This window comes from Rhododendron vialii, chromosome 11a (assembly GCF_030253575.1).
Source record: "Rhododendron vialii isolate Sample 1 chromosome 11a, ASM3025357v1".
NCBI lineage: Eukaryota > Viridiplantae > Streptophyta > Magnoliopsida > Ericales > Ericaceae > Rhododendron > Rhododendron vialii.
The window spans coordinates 4,775,687-4,796,651 of record NC_080567.1 but is presented as its reverse complement, the minus strand read 5'-3'; the positions used below and the strand labels follow the sequence as shown (position 1 = coordinate 4,796,651).

General features: G+C 43.9%; 1 protein-coding gene across 7 annotated transcripts in view; it reads left to right on the top strand.

Moving 5' to 3' along the window:
- Positions 1–20,965, top strand: part of LOC131308176 (SNARE-interacting protein KEULE-like) — a 58,198-nt gene that overhangs the window by 19,651 nt on the left and 17,582 nt on the right. For all 7 annotated transcript variants that reach the window (XM_058335003.1, XM_058335002.1, XM_058335001.1 and 4 more), the window contains exons 8-12: positions 17,963–18,088; positions 18,170–18,361; positions 18,446–18,529; positions 18,620–18,718; positions 18,797–18,873. In XM_058335003.1, the coding sequence (XP_058190986.1) occupies positions 17,963–18,088; positions 18,170–18,361; positions 18,446–18,529; positions 18,620–18,718; positions 18,797–18,873 (578 nt within the window). The remainder of the gene's footprint in view (positions 1–17,962; positions 18,089–18,169; positions 18,362–18,445; positions 18,530–18,619; positions 18,719–18,796; positions 18,874–20,965) is intronic.

Below are 20,965 nucleotides of genomic sequence, written 5' to 3'. Positions count from 1 at the left end.
CGGCAACTGGGAGGAGAGGGATGAGGAAGGTAGGCCTTCTGGGCTGCATGTACCCCACGCCTTTGGCCGTCCATGTGAGTCCCTTTTCGTCGTTCCCCGAGCAGATTTTCCTTTTCCTTTTTTTTTATTTACCAAAGCCGATATACATCAGTGGGTTAGAGAGTTAGTTGTTAGTGGGGGAAAGGGGAAGGGGAGCCACCCCATAAGTGGGGCGCATGACATGGGAATTGAACCCAGCCAAACGAAAGGGGCTTCTGTATTACATTTTGTACAGTTTTGCTTATGTTCTTTACCTTGCTTTTTCGTGCAGCCCCCAACATAAACGACAATCACCGCACCATCAGCTCTTTGGTCCACCAGTTGGATATCCACCGTGCACTCGATTACGACTGTATCCCTGGTGTGATCGGCTCTGGTCTTGGCCGAGCTGCCCACATTCTACTCGACTATCATCCTACGTACACAAGGGGCGTCATCCTTCGCCCCGAGGCCAAAACTGAGTGCCCCTTTCCAGCCCTTGAACTCTAGGTCCAAGAGTTGGCCAACCTCTCTCGTCCCAACAATCATCGCCGTGACCGCCGTAACCGCGCCGTCACGGTTGCTGCACAGGAGGGGGAAATCAACCTTCCCACTGGTATCCCCCAAGTCCGGATCAAGGATAGTGGTGCCTCCTCCTCAGGTCACGTTACTCACATCTCTCCCTCCGACTATTTTGCTGAACAAGACATGTCCCGCCGCCTAAACCTCGCGACCATGGTTGGTCGCTCCGGTTCCTGTCCTTCCTCCGCTTCTCATAGTTCCAAGCCTGCCGGCCGAGCTACTACCTCGGGCTCCCCTTCTATAGTCTCGCCGATGCTCTTCGCAAGCGGTCTTGTCAAGACGCTTTTGGTGGGGAGGACAACGAGGATCAGTTGTCCTTTCGCAAATTTCAAGAACTTAATGCTGCCTCTGTTCGGACTCATGCCCCTCTGCCGGCTTCCCAATTAGCCCCGGGCAGCTCTTCCTCCCCCGTTGTTTGGGCCCTAGCATTCCTCCGAGGTGATCGCCCGATCTCGGTTGAAGATTCTGCTAGCTTTCTTGACTGCCATTGCCCTAGACTAGGGCCTCTTGCTCCCTCCTGACATGATAAAAGAGAAGGAATAATCTCTTGATAGGCTTGAGAGGACTGCTGTCTTGCATGGCATCAGGGTAAGATACTTTTCTCGTTCGTTTATTTTTTCATCCTTTGCTTTTTCTAGATTTTCTAACCTCCACGCCCCCTTTCTCAGTCTATTCAAAAGATGGTGGAAGTATGTGCGAGGGCCCGTCATGGGGGATGCGGAGGTGACCAGGCTCATTGCTGAGAATGCTCGGCTGTTGGGGGAGAATAACAGACTGGGTGAGGAGAACTTCAAGCTCAGGGATACAACCATGCAGCTTGACTGGCAACTGGAGTTGGAGCAGGACAAGAGGAAGGAGGCTGATGCTAACTTTACGAAGGTGATGAAGGAGCTCGGAAAGGCAGAGGAAAATGTGAGGATTTTCGAGGAAAACATGTCGGAGGCTTTCAACAATGGGTTTGATGACGCATCCAGGCAGTTTGACGACCAGGTATCGAGCGTCATCAGAAAGTTTACAGACACGAAGTGGGTACGAACACAAAGTAGGTTAGGATCAAAGAGAGTGAATATAAGACACAGGATATATTAGGTAGTAAACACTGACTTTCATTGACTTGATTTTTACAGAGGTGATGCTCTCCTTTTATAGGCGTAAGGAGGCAACAATAGTACAACCATATGCATCATTCATGACGTCAGGGAATAGTACTATATATAATTGGTGCCAAACATAACTACACCAATGGTCTGACAAAACTATTACAGCATAAACTTTTAGCCTAGTCTATTACTATTGAACAAACCTATACGTACTAGCATGCTGGGAAAACATTAATACAACAACAGTACTCAATAATAAACACTAATAATTTCACCACCTTCCGGAAAAGGAAAGAGAAACAGGTGGCATGAGCACATGGTTCACACTCTGGATTATCTGAACCACTGCTTCCAGAAGAGTCTTCAGTTCTGTCAGTCAAGTAATACTGTTCCAAAAGATAGCGGATATTTTGGCGCCATTCTTCCGGATAAGTATCATTGAATTTCCAGTTTGCAGATTCATAATGGAGGAGAGATGAGGGAACTTCTGCAGGTGTCAATCCATTGAGTGAACACAGTGTTTGGGTCATGACCAGATAATTTCCATTGTGAGTCTGGATGTCCTGAGACTCCTGATATGCAGAGAGGAATATAGTGTGATACTCCTTTCGCCAAGTGATAGAACCATCTGGATTGGGATGACTTCTGTTGTTGCGACTTGTCCAAAAAGCAAATTGGAGATCTCCGCCTGCACTGTTGGGGATTTGTCTAATCTTCTGTTACCAGTAGGGTATATTTCCAAAAAGCAGGAGAAATTTCAAAAAGAAATCTTCTGGAGGTTGAACTTGATTGAACGCCGCATGAGCTAGATAAACCAAGATTGCTGATTTATTAAAACAAACACTTATAGTATGCACATCGACTAAATACCATAAGAAGAGATAGGCTTCTTTTTTGAAATAAAAGATATTATGGTAAGACACTTCAAACTGGGTGAGAAAGGGATAGATAGGATGGAAAGGTAGACCTTTTATGGGACCTTCATTAAGACCATACTTGAAAATACAGAGATATTGAAGGTTTTGACACATTTGAACACACCTAGAAAGAAGGGTTAACTCTAAAATATGACACTGAAGGTGGACAGGAAAATTGACCGGATGGAAACAGGAAATCATGGGAAAACAACCAGGAACAAAGGAATGTGGTTTTGTTTTTGAAAACTGGTTGATTTCTTTTTTGAGCCTTGACAGAAAATCAGGGGGACATTTGTTTTTCCTTTTATGTGAACAGTATCAAAACTCCAATTGGAAAACCAATTTGCCCATCTGAGTAACTGTGCCTTTGGAAGGTGCTTCTGTTTGAACCTGAGCATGCTGGGAAAGCTCATCATACCAATCTCAATTAGGAAATGATGACCGATTAGATGATATTCAAACTTCTCAATGCTTCTTTTGATTGCCAGAATTTCTTTGTAGGTAGAGTGATAATGAAGCTCTGCTGGAGAGAATGCGCCACTCTTGTATTCACAAATTCTGCGTTTTTGATCTGTGTTTTCTTCCAAAAGAACTGCTCCCTAATATAGATCAGAGGCATCTGTCTGAAGGACTCTCTTTCCATCTGAAGGTATGGTTAATGGAGGAAGAGTTTTGGCTATGGCTTTGAGGTCTTTTACAGCTTTGGTACAAAGGGCTGACCAAGGAGGAGGGGTTTTCTTTAGTAGAGCTGAGAAAGGAGTTCGGTATTGGGCCAGGTTGGGAATAAAATCAGCCATATAGTTAACAATTCCAAGGAACTGTTGAACTTGTTTGACTGTGAGATTTTCATCAGAAAAATGATCAAGTTGGGGGGCTATATGAGGCTGGAGGGTATATTGACCTTTAGAGATATGCATCCCTAAAAAATCAATTTCTGGTTGAGCAAGAAACATTTTTTTCTCTGAGAGCATGATACCATGGGTTTGGACTAGGGAATGGAAAATTTGTAGTAGGACAACATGAGACTCAATAGCTGGAGAAAAAAGTAGGATGTCATCAATATAGACAAGGGCTGAAGATAGAATTGGAGCAAATACCCGAATCATGGCATTTTGAAATAAAGATGGAGCTGTTTTCAATCCAAAAGGCATGACTGACCATTGGAAGTGGTGATCTGGAATGCAAAAACCAGTTTTGGGACGATCATCTGGATGAATGCCCAATTGCCAAAAACCCGCTTTTAGGTCAAACTTTGAGAAAATTTGAGCTTTAGGCAAGTTTGCAAAAAGAACACTTCTCCGAGGAAGAGGGAACTTGTTATCCTGCAGAAGATGATTAAGAGGTTGGTAGTTGATAACCAGACGAAGCTTTCCTCTTATCTGCTCTGTTCTTTTGTTCACATAAAATGCTTCACATGCCCACCGAGAGGTTGTGGGCTCAATCAAACCTTCTGATTGAAGTTGCTGGAGTTCTTGAAGAGCAAGCTGGTAGTGTTCTGGGTTCATTACATGATGGGTGGCTTTGGTGGGATTAATGTCTTCATTTTTCTTAAAGGGAAGAGAAATGAAGAAATCTGGATTTTTCCAAAGTGGGTTAGACCATTTGGTGAGGAACTGGGAATGGGATTCAGCACAGGAAGTTTGGATTATGGCTTTTTTGATGGAGGAGAAATTTTCTATGGAAAAGAGATTTGGTTGGGTGGTCCAAGGTAACAAGTAGTTTTTGTATTTCAAACCTTTTTTGAGCCAGGAAACTTTGCTGAGATTTTGGAGAATATCAAAGCCTAACAATAAATCTTTTCCTTGGAGATCAGAACCATAGACTTGGTGTTTTATGGTGTATCTTGGGAAAAGTTGGATGGTAATAGGCTTACTGATCAAAGTGATGACAAAAGTTTCTCCATTGACTGCTGTAAAGGGTCTAAAACACGATTGCCAATAAGACCTGAGGAGGATTGCTGGGTTGAGAATGGAGGTTGCTGCACCAGTATCAAAGAAAGCGATGACTGGTATGGGTTTCTCATATTTTCCAAGCAAGATTTTGACCTTGGCTAAAGGTTGAGCCAGCATGATGTTGGAGAACCCAATTGTTTGGACTTCATAGGGGAATGAGTCAGGATCATCAGAAGAGTCACATGATTTTGATGAATCATCTGAATCATCAAAAGTGAATGCAAGGACTGCTTCATCTGTTGCTTCATTGTCGATAGAAAACAGGGATTCGACATCAGCATTTTCAAGATCATCATCAATGAGAGCCAAAGAGCTCACCATTTTGTCCCTTGCTGCTTTATTTGGACATTGTTTTGCATAGTGCCCCTTCTTTCCGCATATATAGCAACGATCAGACTTTCGTTGCCCTCTGAACTTCTTCTTTTTAAAAAATTTCCATTTTTTCCGGCGTGAGAACTTGCCAGATTTTGGAAACTTTGAAAATTTGCCAGGAGACTGGAACTTCCATTTCTGAAAGTGTTTGGACTTCCGATATGAAGGACGGCAAGTGCACTTCTTGTCTTTGCACTTTATAGATAAGTCTGGTCGGTCACATGCTTTGCCAAGAAGTTTTCCCTGTTCTTCAAGAGTTCTGAGGAATTTCTGGTTATTGCACAATTTTTCCAAGGCAATCAAAGAGTGCTGGTAAATACCACCAAGAGATGTTGCATTCAACGTCAATCCTTTTGTCTGAAGTAATCTTGTTGTCTCATTTCCCAATGGTTCAGGAAGGGAATTGAGAAAGGCTTGCTTGAAATTGACATCATCCATGCCATTGAGAAGATAAAATCTCTGAGATATACGATCATAATGAATCTCCAGATCTTTTCGTTTGAATGAACAGCACTTCATGCTGAGATATTCTTCTCGAACAAACTCTTTTGTATTGTTGTGGTCACCAAGAAACTCAGTATGCAGGACTGAGATAAATTGATCAAGGGTTGGCAATTGTTTGAGCTGTAGCTGTCGGTATTCACCAAGAGCCAAGTACCATTGACGAAGACGACCAAGGAATTTCGCTGTACACTTAGTAATGACGATACTTAGTGTAGCGTTGGGAGAGAGCATAGCAGCAGTGCACCAAACATGAATCTCATAAAGCTTATCCAACCATTTTGATGGGGGAATGTTATCAAAGGAGAAACCTTGGGTATGGATATTGGAATGTGAGAAGGAATCAAAGGTTGGGATTTCTGGAGGTGGAGGTGTATCAAACTTAGGACCTTCTTCAATAATAGGATCATCAACATGTTCCTCTGGAGTATTTTCTGGATTCATCATGAAAACATGAGGAATGGGCATCGAGTCAATGGATTCAGTATCCGATTCAAACTCAATGGTTGGTTCAGGAGATGGGGTTTCTGGTATAGTGGCTAAGGTATGTAGGAGAGTGGAGATTGGATTTTTGGAAGGGTTAGGAGTTGGCTGAACCATTAACTGGGGTGACTTTGAATTTGGGTCAGATGGTTTGGAAGGAGTAGAGGTAGTTGGAGTTAGAGGTAGATGTAGATGGTGGAGACGGAATTGTTGGAGGCTGGATAGGTTTTATCTGGGGCTTTGGGAAAAGAAGTTTTGGTGGAGATGGTCTTTTTGGTGGAGGAAGAAAAGCTGACGAGCTCCCAAAGATATTGGACTTACCAAATCCTGAAGAAGGATTTATAGGTAAGGGTTGAGACATTTGAGGATACCCAGAAAAACATTCTTGAGAGGAAGAAGGGAACATGTCAAATGGGCTTTTTTGCTGAGAATATTGTTGAGCTTGAAGTGAGTGAAACTGGTTTTTTAGGTGCTTCATTTCAGCATCCTTTTGAGAGAAAGCTGCTGAAAATGCTTGGTTGGCATATGCCATCTGGAGAAGTTTCTGGTGAACATTTTGAATTTTCTGCTGCAAGTCTCTGATAAGAAGTTCCAAAGTTGATAACGTCTTATGGACAACATTCTCCAAATTTTGTTGGGAGTTAGCAATTCTCTGAAGAATTTTGTTCTGAGCTAGAGAATTTGCTGACTGCCAATTTATTGCTGCTCCTGCTGCTGAAACTGCTTTGGTACTACCATCAGGGAGAATGGTAGTAGAGTCTGGAATTTTATGCCGATGGGTCGTCCTTTCTTGGGAATTATGAAATTCCAAAAGAGGAAAATCTGCTTCAGTCCAGGAAGAAGATGAGGTGAACATAAAACATCCACTCGGTTGACTTGACGAACCATCATCAGATGGGGGTTGAGGAGGAGGTGGAGATTTACAAGGAGTGGGAGGTGACGAAGGACATATGGAACATGGACCTGGATCTTCAAAGTCCTCATCATCTTCTAGGAGACTGTCTTCTAGACACTCATCACAATCACAGGCATCAAAATAACAATGACCTGTTTCTGGATTTTTGAAATAGAAGAGTGGAAGGCCACTGGGATCAAAATATTTAATTGGAGGGCCAGGCCTAGAACCGTCCACAAACATGTTAATTCTTGAGGGAAAAATGACAGGATGGATGGAGGATGAGGCAGAGGTTTCTTTTGGGAAAGAAATCTCTACTGTACCATCAGGTTTTGAAATGAAAGTTGGATTTGAGGATTGGACAGGTATGGGCTTGTTTTGATTTTTCTCATAAGTTGTAACCCAAGACTCTGGGAGAAGCTTGAGAAGCTCAGGACGGGAAATCTGTTGTGGTACATGGACACAGGAAGCTTGGTGAGGTGCGTTAACAGTTAGGAAAAGGGCTTCATCTGTGGAGGACGGTAAGGACATGTCCAAGGCATGGTTTTGGAGACGATAGGCCATTTGGTAGTGAAGGGTTGCTGCATATGTGGTGGAGATTTGGGAGGCACCACCAATTTGAACTTGGACCTTCAAGGCGGATAGCAAATGAGGATCTGCTAATGGCATGTTAAAATTGGGGTAGACGGTAAAAATCATAGTTCCAGCATTTAAAGTGGTTTGGACTGTAGCAATACATGCGTGCTGGTACTGGATAAAACTACCAGAGCAAGTCTGGAAGTCACAGGTAAACCTTTCCTACCATGGAAAGTGACAGCCAATCTGATTGCTCTAAAGTGAAGATGGGTAAATCCTTGTTGTTGCCAAAGGCGAGGCTAATCAACCGGCATTTCTAAAGGTAAAAGTTGTTCAGCTTCTATAGCTGCTATGAAGCTTTGATCAAACTTAGAGGCTTGAACATATTCTTTTACGGACGTTGGGCGTTTTGTGGAGAAAAGTTGGGTGACGGTCTTTTTTACAGAAGTTTGTGGTCTGATAAAAGCATTATAGGGATTTAGGAAAGAGAGATCAGTAAGAGGAACCTTACTATCATCAGGAAGGTATTCAAACTCATACAAGTACTTAAGGTTAGAAGAAGAGGTGGAGGAATTTCTACTGGTGGAGGAACGTGAAGGAACCAAAGATGACGTAGTAGAGGAGTGGGTGGAAAAAAGATGATTCATTTTTCTTAAAGTTCTGGGTTCTTCTTTCCCTCATACTTCAAAACCTTCTTTTTTTTTTTAACTTAAAATCTTCAACCAATTTTGATTAATAAAATTTTGTATACCAGGGTAGATAATTCGAGACACACCGCTCAATAGCCAAAAGTCTCAAGGTACTTTAACCCACTGATACAAAATTCTTTTAACCAAAATAGTTGATGAAGTTTCTGATGTGGAGGATCCTTAAAAGGCAACCACAGAGCATACGCTTCAATTTTTTCTTTTAGAAAAGATTTGAAGTAGTTTTGTAAAAGAAGTTCCCAGAAGAGGGTTTAAGCCGAATGGAAGACATGGCTCTGATACCAAGTTTACAGACACGAAGTGGGTACAAACACAAAGTAGGTTAGGATCAAAGAGAGTGAATATAAGACACATGATATATTAGGTAGTAAACATTGACTTTCATTAACTTGATTTTTACAGAGGTGATGCTCTCCTTTTATAGGCGTAAGGAGGCAACAATAGTACAACCATATGCATCATTCATGACGTCAGGGAATAGTACTATATATAATTGGTGCCAAACATAACTACACCAATGGTCTGACAAAACTATTACAGCATAGACTTTTAGCCTAGTCTATTACTATTGAACAAACCTATACGTACTAGCATGCTGGGAAAACATTAATACAACAACAGTACTCAATAGTAAACACTAATAATTTTGGGCCAAGTGCTCGGCGTACTGCCCTGGTCAAGCTTGTGTGCAAGAGGACTTGCCGCTTTGGGCTCAGGATCGGGTCCCAGAGGGTCTAGACCTAACCATCACTGAAACTGAGATCAGTGATGATGAGGCTGGCCCTCCGGCTCCTGTTGTGCTTCCTTCGACAAGTCATTCCTGGCCAACAAGAAGTTGGCAGCAGTTCTGCTGCCGCCACGGCCGTTGACCGTTCTGGTCCAACGCACCCTCATGCACCAATTGATTCAGTTGTCCAGGCCAACCCTGCAGCACCTGCCAATCCTGCTGTTCCTGTTATTGACGTTGACCAAGAGATGAGTGCCCTGGCTGCCTAACTCGGTAAGTTTTTAACCCTTCTCTCTCTCATTCCTACCCTGTGTGGTAGATGAAACAAGTTCCCTGGCCATGCGTGGCCGTTTCAAAAATTTATTAATTCGGTGCCCTTCGTGGCGTTTGAACATACATTACTCTACTTGTGGACCCTTCGGGGTGTTGGTGATTTTTGGTGGCCCCCTTCGTTTTATGGCCGTAAGACTTGAGTGGTACCTTGCACTTATCTTTTAAGCCCTTCGTGGCTGTACTCTGGTGGCTCTTCATGGCCCTTTCTTAGTGCTATATTCGTTGTTTTAACTGTTAGCTCATATTATGCTTCGGGCATTTCTTCGTAGCCCTAAGCCTAAGTATTTTTTGGATTTAGTCAATATTTGTTAGCAATGTTCATTGCTAATCCCCAAGTTTGTTCGTACTTAAGCTTACGCAGAGCTATGTTCACTGCTCTAGTTCTATCTAAGTTCCTTCGTACTTAGTTATGATCTGTTATTATTTGTTACCCTAACCTAAGTTTATTCGCACTTAATCTTATTCTCGGTATAATCTTCCTCGTGTGTAGACTATTTATCCGAGCATTCTTCGTTGCTCGGGCCTAAGCTCCTTCGCGCTGGGCCCTATGTCTATTTTGAGCATTCTTCGTTACTCGGGCCCAAGCTTCTTCGTGCTTGGCCTTCATTTACTGTGAGCATTCTTTAATGCTCGGGTCCAAGCTTCTTTGTGCTTGGCTTTATTCGTAGCCTAGCATTATTCGTTGCCATTATCTAGGTCTTTTTCGTACCTATCCCATCCGGGGACCAAGTCTGGTTTGTGGCACTCATCGTTGCCTACACTACTTGAATAGTAATTCATTTAGAATTTTCGATTTTTTGATACATTCTCCACACTCACTGCTCCCCAGTGTGGAGTTAAATAAAGAATTTGGGCCCATACTTAAGCGTTTTTCATGCTCAGACCAACACAAGAATTCAATCAATCCAACAATGTGTAAAAAAATGCAAGTTTTATTCACAACTTCACGAAAACATAACGATTGCAACGAAGCAAAAACCCATTAAACATAAATGATTATTATTCATGACTATACTGAGGCACAATGGCAAATTTTATTCGAAAGTAAAAGACATACGATCCTATCACGTGGCACACTGCCAAACTTATTCAAAAAATAAATCCTAAACGAAAATTTCAAAAAAACACAAGCTACTTAGCTTTGCTCAGACCCATAATTTCTTCGGACTCTGCGCGTTCCATGGCCTAGGGACTGGATATCCGTCAGATCTGCCAGACGATAGGCCCCCACTCCAGCCACTTCCGTTACTTTGTATGGACCTTCCCAGTTTTGTCCGAGCTTCCCATCGGTCTTGATCTTGGTGTTCCCGAGCACCTTTCCTCAAGACCAGATCCCTTACGCCAAACTCCCCGGGAGTAATTCTCTTGTTATATCTTTTCATAAGTTGCTCCTGGTACGATGCTAGTTTGACCAATGCCCGCTCTCTCTTTCCCTCGGTGAAATCGAGCTCATGTGCTAGGGCATTGTCATTACCCCCGAACTCAACCAGGATTGTACTATTGGTTGGCAACCCTACTTCGAGAGGGGTTACCGCCTCAGTCCCATATGCAAGCGAGTACGGCGTCTCACCAGTGGAACTCCTTGGCGTAGTTCTGTATGCCCAAAGGACCACTGGCACTTCATCGGGCCACTTGCCTTTCTTTTTCTCAAGCCTCTTCTTGATTGCTCCAAGGATTGTTATGTTTGAAGCCTCTGCTTTCCCGTTGCTCGGCGGGTAAGCCGGCGTGGAATGGTAGTTCCGGATCTTATACTAGGCACAGAAAGCCCTAAATTTCTTCTGAAATTGAGACCCATTGTCCGATATAATAGAGAAGGGGACACCAAACCTTGTGATGATGTTCTTCCACATGAACTTCTCCACCATCGGCTTAGTAATTCTCGCAAGAGGCTCTGCCTCTATCCACTTCGTGAAGTAGTCAATGGCCACTAACAGGACCTTCCTGTTGTCTGAGCCTTTCGGCATTGGTCCCACGATGTCTATCCCCCACTGGGCAAACGGCCATGGACTCGTAAGTGGTATCAGGTCCTCGGCTTCGGTTGGTGACTGTATTATCGGAGCAAACCTCTGGCACTTCTCGCATACTTTCACATAAGCCTTTGCATCCTCTTGCATGTGTGGCCACCAATAGCCTTGAGAAATTGCCCGGTGGGCAATGGACCGGCCACCAGCATGTCCTCCACACGTTCCCTCGTGGATTTCATATAGGACCTTATCCACCATTGTGGGGTGCACACATAGCAAGTATGACCCAGTAAAGGATTTGTATTACAAATTCCCCTCCAGTGAAATCCCGATCCTGGAAGATTTGGTCTCGATCTTATGAGCTTCCCTCTCATTGGCCAGGAGCATTTCGTCCTGTAGGTAACTCACTATTGGGTCCATCCAGCTCGGGCCCAACTCAAGTTCTAATACCACCTCCTCGGTCTGTTTTATGCTCGGCCTACTCAAATATTCGACAGTCACCATCCTATACTCCGTAGGAACCGCCGAAGCTTGGCAGGCCAACGAATCTGCATGCGCGTTTTGTCCCGAGTTGATCTGCTGCACATGAACCTTCTCAAATCTCTTGAGTAGGTTTTTGGCCACCTCTACGTAGGCCACCATCCTTTCGTTCCGCACCTCATATTCCCCAGAAAGTTACTTTACAACCAACTGAATCACAATGCAACCTTAACCTTTGTACGTTTAACACCTCAGCACTACGTAGTCCAGCGAGTAGAGCCTCATACTCCGCCACGTTATTTGACGCGATGAACCCAAGCTGAATAGCTTGTTCAAGGACAAGTCCCTCAAGGGAAAAGATCACCACCCCTGTGCTAGATCCTTTGTTGCATGCTGACCGGTCCACGTACATCTTCCACTCTTTAGGATCCTCCTTGGGGGTAAGAACTCTTTGCTCGGCTAATACTTGGCCCTTAATCGCTGTCCTTGGCTGGTAGTTAATCTCGTACTGGCTCAATTCCACCGACCAAGTTGAGATCCTCCCCGAGAAGTCCGCTTTTCGAAGCAAGGATTTCAACGGGAATTCCGTATACGCGATGATCGGGTGGCTCTCGAAGTAATGAGGCAGTTTCCTTGTTGCTATCAGCAGGGCCATGACCAACTTTTCCAGCGGGAGGTATCTCGTCTCCGCACTTAACAATGTCTTACTCACGTAGTAGACCGGGACTTGCTCGGCGTCCCTTACCCGTAGGAGCGCCGCACTCACTGCGTGATCCGACACTGCCAAGTATAGTGTCAGTGGTTCCCTAGACTCGGGGGTTGACAACAGCGGGGGAGAGGCCAAGTACTGCTTCAACTCCTGGAATGGCTGTTCGCAGTCTGCTCCCCATTCATACCCACTCTCGTTTTAACAATTGAAAGAATGACTTGCATTTATCAGAGCATCGGCTTATAAATCGATAAAGTGCAGCCGCCATTCCCGTTAACTTCTGGACCTCTTTCATAGTCCGGGGACTTGCCAAATTCTGAATCGCAGAAATTTGATTGGGGTTCCCCTCAATGCCCCTTCTTGTCACCAAGTGCCCAAGGAACTTTCCCGAGCTAACTCCAAAAGTGCATTTCGATGTGTTGAGCTTCCGGCTATACCTTCTTAGCACCTCCAAGGTTTCCTTCGGGTCCATCACGTGGTCCCCTCTCTCTTTACTTTTCACTACCATATCATCGATATAGACTTCCATGGTCTTGCCGAGCTGCTTTTTAAACATCTTAGTTGCGAGCCTCTGGTACGTTGCCCCTGCATTCCTCAGACCAAATGGTATCATTTTATAACAGAACAGCCCTCGCGGCGTTATAAACGATGTCTTGTCTTGGTCGGGGCCGTACATAGCTATCTGATGGTATCCTCGGTATTTGTCAAGGAAACTCATCCTCTTGTATCCGACAGTCGCATCTACCAGCTAGTCAATCCTTGGCAGAGGGAAGCTATCCTTCGGGCATGCCTTGTTCAAACTCGTGAAGTCCACATAGACCCTCCACTTTCCATTTTTTTTCTTCACCACAACGGTGTTGGATAACCATTCCGGATAGTACACCTCCCAGATTGTGTCAGCCTCGAGGAGTCTCTCAACCTCCTCTATTACCGTATGCTGTATCGCGGACCTCCTTTTCTTTTGGACGGCAAGCTTGTGCTGGGGATCCAAGTTCAAGTGGTGACAGATTACTTCGGGGTCTATCCCTGGCATTTCCTGGGGCGTCCATGCAAACACATCGATGTGCTGCCTCAAGAACTCAACCAGCTCTTGTTCCTCTTGCTTGGCTAGGTTTCACCGATAAGGAAGTACCTCTCTGGGTCATCCCCAATCTGGACCTTCTTCAATCCCTCAACCACTATCACTTTCTTGGTTGGATCTCCCTCAACATCTTCGAGTGTCGGCTGGTCCGAGACCTCTACCGATTTTACCAAATGCGCCTTTGGGGTTTTCTTCACGATCTGGACCAAGAATTGCTGGGTGGCCTTTTGGTTTCCTCGGATGCATTCGATGCCATCCGCTCTCAGATACTTTATCATCTGGTGGTAGGTTGAAGATATCGCCTTCATTCTGTGCAACCACATCCTCCCAATGATCGCATTGTAAGAGGATGACACATCTACCACTAGAAAATCCGTGGGCAGGACTATCGATCCTGCCCGGACATTCAAGGTTACCCTTCTGATGGGCCATACCGCATCCGCGCTGAACCTAATTAGCGGCGTTATGGACTCCACGATCTGGGCTTGATCCAGCCCCATCTGCTTGAAAGCCTTGTCGTACAATTGTTCGGTGCAGCTTTCCTGATCCACGAGGATCTTCTCGATGTCGTAGTCTCCCACACGTAGGGTAACGACCAACGCATCATTATGGAGGAGTTGTACTTCTTTCAGATCTTCATCTGTGAAGCTAATCACGTCGTCTGTCCCTCCGTTCGGCCGTGCTCTCTTTTTGCCGAGCTTCATCACATGACTGTCATGCTCCGCTTGCCTTCTCAAGATCCTAACTTCTTTTTGAGTGTAGGGAGCAGCTAGGCCATGTATCATCTAGATCACCCCTCGTAGTGGCTGAACATACTCCAACTCCATGGCTGCCCCCCCCTTACCCGGAGCTTTCTTGATATATTCGTCGTAGAGGCCCTCTGCAGCCTTTTCCTCCAAGAACCTCTTGTAAGACTCACAGTTCTTGGTCATGTGACCCTAGTCCTTGTGGTAACTGCACCGCTCGTTGGTCTCCCTTCTGGATTTGAAGTCCCTTGGTATTTTATCCATTGGCCACTTGAACCATGGGCTGTTTCTAAAAAGAATCCTGCAAAGAGGGTCTTTAAAGACCGTATTTACACTGAAGAATGATCTCGGATCTGGAGCAGGCTTGTTCTCCTTCTTCCCCTGTCCATAGTCTCTCTGTCCATAGTCTTTTTTCTTTTCATAAGGCTTCTGCTCAGGCTGGGTGGCCTTTTTCGTGCCCCCCTTCATCTGCTCTGTAGGGCGCTTATCTTCTTCTCGTAAGATATCGTCCTTGGCGGCCCGAGCTTGCTACTCTATTTTTTCCGTTAGCTTGGCCAGCGTATCAACTGGATACATGTTCAGGTGCTCTCGTAGTTTTCCTCCCAAGATCAAACTGGTCTTGAAAGTAGCCAGCGCGTACTCCTCGCTGCAATTCTCGATCTCGTTAAATGCCTCCCAAAACGTCTTGGCATAACTTCTTAGTGACTCATCGGGCCCTAGTTTCATGGAGGATAGCACCTCGAAAGTTTTTGGGGCTGCTCGGCATGTTAGAAACCATCCAGTGAACCCCTCGGAAAGTTGTTTCCAACTTCTGATTGAGTTTGGTGCCAATTTGTGGAACCATGCCAAGGCCACCTTTCCCAAACTTGAGGGGAACATCTTGCTCATGATAGCATCGTCTCCGTTGTGCATGAACATAGCCTGTTGGTGTCGGTAGTGCTGAATGTGAGCCACCGGGTCCGTTTCGCCTTGTATGGTACGAGCGTACTGTGCTTCACCCTACTTGGGAGCCGTGCATCCTGCAGTCTCTTCGATAGAGGAGAGGCTGTAAGTTTGCAGAGGGCTTTTCGCACCACGTCTCGTGCGGTTGCAGCCCCCTCCTTGTGCCGCCTTGACCTGCGCTCCTCTTCTCTCTCCTAATCTGAGTCAGATCTTTCGTATCTATCTCGATGATGCCTCCTCGATTGTTTTTCCTCCGGGGTTAGACTCCTTCCTCTCCTCTCTGGGGAGAGTCCCTTCTATGCTTCCCTGGAGTGTGTACTCCCTGACCTTTCCACGTAGGTCCCTCGTTTCTTAAGTTTGGGTATTTCTCGTTCACATCTTTTCATGCGCCTAGCGCACTCCTCCAGTTCATGTTCCTTTCGTTTGAGACTATCATCGTAGTCCCAAACACTCACGGAACGCTTGTCGGATTTCTCACGCCTTTCTTCTCGAAAAGACGGAGATTTGTCTTTCTTGCTATCACCTGTTTTCTGGCTCCCCTCCTCATCTTCACGGGCCGGAAGCTCAAATGGGGCTTTCTCGGAATAGCCGTCTCTTTATCCTTTCCCTGCAGCGGCTTTTTCAGAGCTGGTGGCGGGATTTTATCCCCGCTTCCACCCAGGTTCAACCACCGGGTCTTAGGATCCTGTTTCGTCATGGTCGTGACCTAAAAGAGTTACTTCGTTTCCCACATACGGCGCCAATTTTAAAGGGTAAAATCCACTTTATATTGAACTACACTCTTTGAGATCCCAACGCACGTGACAGCCTCGCCGGAACCCTAAAACTTGCAGCAAAAACACGGTGAGCGCACCTCTGCCTCTCGTCGGCAAAGGCCCTCTGATACCAAATTCAATATTCATACTAAACCCTAATTTCGTAAGGAAGACAGTAAGTAAAATTATAGCTCGTGCCTTTTCTCATTAGGTTTACCTCATACTTATAGATTTCGTATGACTAGCTCTCCAAGTAGCCTTGTTGCCCTAGGTTTTCTATCCGGTATAGGAAACCCTAGTCCTTCTGGGACTCTTTCCTCCAATGAGCCAAAGTCCTACTTTCGTTAGGAAACTCCACCAATATGGAATTCATTCCATATAGTAACTCTATCTCTCCCCTTCATGGCAGAATATATTATTCCCTTATTCGCGGGACCCATCCTTATCACGCAAGGAACTCATTCCAGAACATTCTGGACCAATCCAGCCGCCCATCTCGTTGGTCGGCTTAGCTCGGCCATTACTACGTGCTCGTGCCCTTTGCTTGGCAATCATGTTGAGCACCTTTGCTCATTATCGTCCGTTAATAACCTTGCTCGGCCTTACGCACCCTCATGCGGTGTTGCCGTGCTATTACGTACACCATCTTGGATGCTCCTTCCGTGGTGCTCCCGTGCTTACCACGTGGTCGGCTTCTAGCCACATACGTGGTATCTTGCTTTGCACGTGCTCTAGTGTATTTTTCCTAGTCCGGTGAAAACCCCACTACAGGTGCTTTGGCTTAAAGGACAAAATCCAGGACCTTCGTGATCAGGGCCTTCTGGAATTCAAAGGGGAAGCTGATAGCGAGCCTGACGTAACTCAGAATCCTCCCCCCATGCATGGGAGAGCCAGCAATGCAGTTCCGTCCACCAATTGGATCAACAACAAAAGCAGAATGTTTGATCCGTCCTTGTTAATTACTCCGCCTGGAACCAGGGTCTTTGGAAAAGAGAATGATGCAATGCCCATCTGCATGACATCTCTGCATCCCGGGTAGTCTCGTCTCACTTTCACACCTTTCCCTCTTTTTGCCAGGGCTTCATTATCAATCAGTAGCAAGTTGACTTCATCCCCGGCCTTCTAACTTTCTAACTGATTAGATTGAGCTAGCCTTATTGTTTTCTTTTCTGACTATCCTACCTAGAATTGAAGACAAAGATGATATGTCTGCATTCTAGAACTACTTCAACTAACGCATTCTCCAAAGGGGGCTTCCGTTAGCAGTGGCCTGCTTTCTTTAGATTGCTGGCAGACCATTCCTCTCCTTAACTTACTGATTAGGGCTGGCCTCCTCAAATGTTAAGTTGAGTTTGCTCTCGCATCCTTCAGAACCTAATGGTTTCATCACTTTAGTCAAAATAGCAACCCAATAGACAAGACAGAAACTATTTCTCTTCGTTTTTCGTTCCAAAAACTTAAGGTCATTTGCCTCAGAATGAGATTGCCTTTTCTAGACACGCTTCACTCCTCGCTTTTCTTCAATTTGGTAGCTGCACGAACGAGTAACTGACACCCCTGAGCCACCTATCAGTTATTGATGCTATCCCTTCTGACAGAGTGTGTTGACCGATTCCCTTACTGAATGGGAAATTGCATTCTCTTTCTTCTTCAATCCTGCCCTTCAAAAGCTTCTTTTATCCGAGGAGCTTGACTCTCTTTCATTAAATAGTTTGATTCCCCTTTATGTCTGCCATGCCTCTTCTTTCCCAGCAACCAATGAAATTCTGATGAATCTCATAGTGAGAGGAATAATGTTCGGAAAAAAAATTTGATCGAAAATCGCCATATTGCTTCCGATGCGAGGTGTAACATGACATGCGAGGTTCCCATGTAACACCTATGAGTGCAATAATGCAATTGCTCAAATTGTTTCCTTCTTTACAGACATTTATCTATGAGCTCAATGAGTGTTGAAATATTCTTCTCAGTGTTATTCTTAATGTTCTGCATTTTAAACTATGCTTCCTACCTTCCCATCTCATACTTTTTATGCACAACCCTGGTAACTGGGGGAAAAAAAAATTTACAATATTTTTATTGTACTTCACGGCACTTCTTATGTTTGGTTTCATCGGTGTAGGGATTTGTCACTGATAATGAGAGGGCTTTAGAGGAACTTTTTGGGGATGAGGAGAGTACTCGCAAAGGTCATGCATGTTTGAATGAAATGGCCACTCGGATTTCTACGGTTTTTGCTTCATTACGGGTATGTAATTTGAGACGCTTAACTTTAAACCCATGTTGTATTGTACATTTTGTAAGTGTGCATGAGCCTGGTGTTTTTCAGGAATTTCCTTTCGTACGCTATCGTGCAGCCAAATCCCTTGATATGAACACAATGACAACATTTCGTGATCTAATCCCCACAAAGCTTGCTGCTGGTGTTTGGAATTGTCTTGCGAGATACAAAGCTAACCTCCCTAACTTCCCCCAGACAGAGACGTGCGAATTGCTTATTGTTGATAGATCTATAGATCAGGTTCTTGGATGCATGTTTTGGTTAAGATGTGCTTATTATCTTGTCTACTCTTATCGGCTTACCATGCTTATTTTTCTTACCTAGATTGCTCCTGTGATACATGAATGGACATATGATGCCATGTGCCATGATTTATTAAATATGGAGGGAAATAAATATGTGCATGAGGTAAGTACTTCTTTCTTAATCCCATTTGCTTTCCAGTATTCATGTTGGGTGTTTTATGATGTATCACAGCAAGGCAATTGTACTTCTTAGGCCCCAGGCAAAGTTGCTGGTGTACCCGAGAAAAAAGAAGTCCTTTTGGAGGACCATGATCCTATCTGGCTAGAGCTTCGGCATGCACATATCGCAGATGTATGTGTAACTTAATTTATTTGTTCCATCTGAGTATATATATTAGGGGTGTTCTTTGAGCATTGTCTGCCTTGCCAGGCTAGTGAACGACTACATGAGAAGATGACAAGCTTCGTATCAAAGAATAAAGCTGCGCAAGTTCACCATGGTTCTAGGTGAGTTTATGCTTTGTTATGTTGAGATCGTATTATTAGCCTGATAGTATATTATTTTATGTTTATTACGAACTACTTCGCCGAAAACCAAGTTTTGAGAAAAATGAGCTAGCATAAAGCCATTCTATGCCTCATAACTTTAAGTCTCAAATATGTGGCAATCAATCACAATGAAGATACTCCCTCCGTCCCTTTTTTAGAGTCCAGTATTCTATTTGAGGCTGTCCCTTAAGAAGTGTCCATTTTGTAAAATTAGTCGGTAAAAGTTGGTACATTTTCTATTTTGCCCCTAAAAGTAGATTCCATTTGGAAAAGTTAGTGAGTGAAAGTGTAATGATGATGTCTCCATAGAGGGGTAAGTAGGGAAATCGGAGATAAAAGTTGATATGAAAGGTGTAATGATGATGTCTCAATAAGTTGGAGTTACGAAGCTCGACACTTAAAAATGGGCGGAGGGAGTAACATAATAAACCTACCAAAAAAAAAACATCAAAGTTGCTAAATTGAAGCTAGGTTTATAATGCTGCCCCTGGACTTAAGGGGTGTGTCTGGACTTTAGTGGGGGTGTTGGGGTTGGGTCGGGTAATTGGTGAAGATTTTTAGAACAAGTTTGAAAATGAATTAGGCTTTATTCTGGGGATAATTATCTAATGTCAGAATTTCATTACTATTTCCATGGTAGTAATATAGGGTTTAGCCTCGGGGAAAAAGAATAAAAATTTTGTGGGTAGCTTATAAACACTAGGCTTATTGTTATTGATAGGCACCTTTTCTATGGAGAATAAAATTGAGTTCAGAACTGATTGCCTTCGAAGTTGTTGTTTTCCTTTTGTTACTTCTTTTCTCTATAATTGCTTTGATACAACCTTGCCAAGTGTCCGATGTCGGGGGTCTCCATATCAGGTTAATAAGGTTGAAGCAGAGCAAGAAGAGAACTTGCTAAAAGAAAAATATGTCTGGTTTAAATATTTCTTAAATGATTAAGAGAGGCAGTGGCACATACAAGTAAAGGTATTTAGATGAATACCCTAACCTCCCATATTTTGCCAGCAGGCCCAACACCTGCATACAACTGTTACCACCGTATCAAGTCCACATGAGCTTTGAACACCCTGCAATAGCCTTTGGTTCTATAGTGAGACTACCTACATATTGAATACCTAGCCATAGACTTTTGGTCCAAATGGGAGCCTCTAGCACATGATATTTCCTTCTTAGTCTCTCTCTTTGTACACTTGTCTTCAATGTTGTGAAAACCGGACCGGTGAGCGAACCGGAGATGAGTCCGGGTTGATGGGTCACCGGTTCAACCATCGGGTCAATCGAACCTTGACGTCATTATTACGTAATAAATGTAAATTTGTAAATTTTTATAATTAACTAGAAAAATTTTATAGCTGGCAATTTAAAATGAAAAATATATGTAAATAGACCGGTTTGGATCATCAATCCCTGTCCGGTTTGATGATTCAATCACTGGGTTTGGCCGATTTTTTCAAAATAGACCAGTTCAGTGGCTAATACAATTTTGGGTGGTTGACCTGGAACATGCATCGGTCTATAGTTTAATCGGCCTGTCTGGTCTTGTTTTTAAAACATTGCTTATATTATTTACCATCACCTTCTCATTATTTTTGCTTTGTATTCACTTGTTTTCATTTTATTCTCCCAACGTGTCTTCTTATCCATGTTCGAGAGTCCCAATTGGGTGCTTATTCTGAAGAACTCGACTATGGGTACTGACTTATAGTATACAAATTGTGTACACGTGAGTGAGTGGGCCCACTTAGAACCCCACACAAATGATCTGAGCCATTAATTAGTTCTAAAATATATATTTTTAGTTGCCCTTGAAAAAATCACCTCAATCGAACAAAGGTAGTACGTGATCCAATCTTCCTATTTTTCATTCATAATTCAAGATCTAGAATTCTGAATGGATTTTGAAGAAAAGTTAGACAATTGGATCATGCACTTACAGTTGTCCAATTACGCCGATTTTTGGAAGGATCTTGAATTCTGAATGAATTTTAAAGAAAAGTTAGACAATTAGATCAAACACTTATAGGTATCTGATTATGCTGATTTTTCG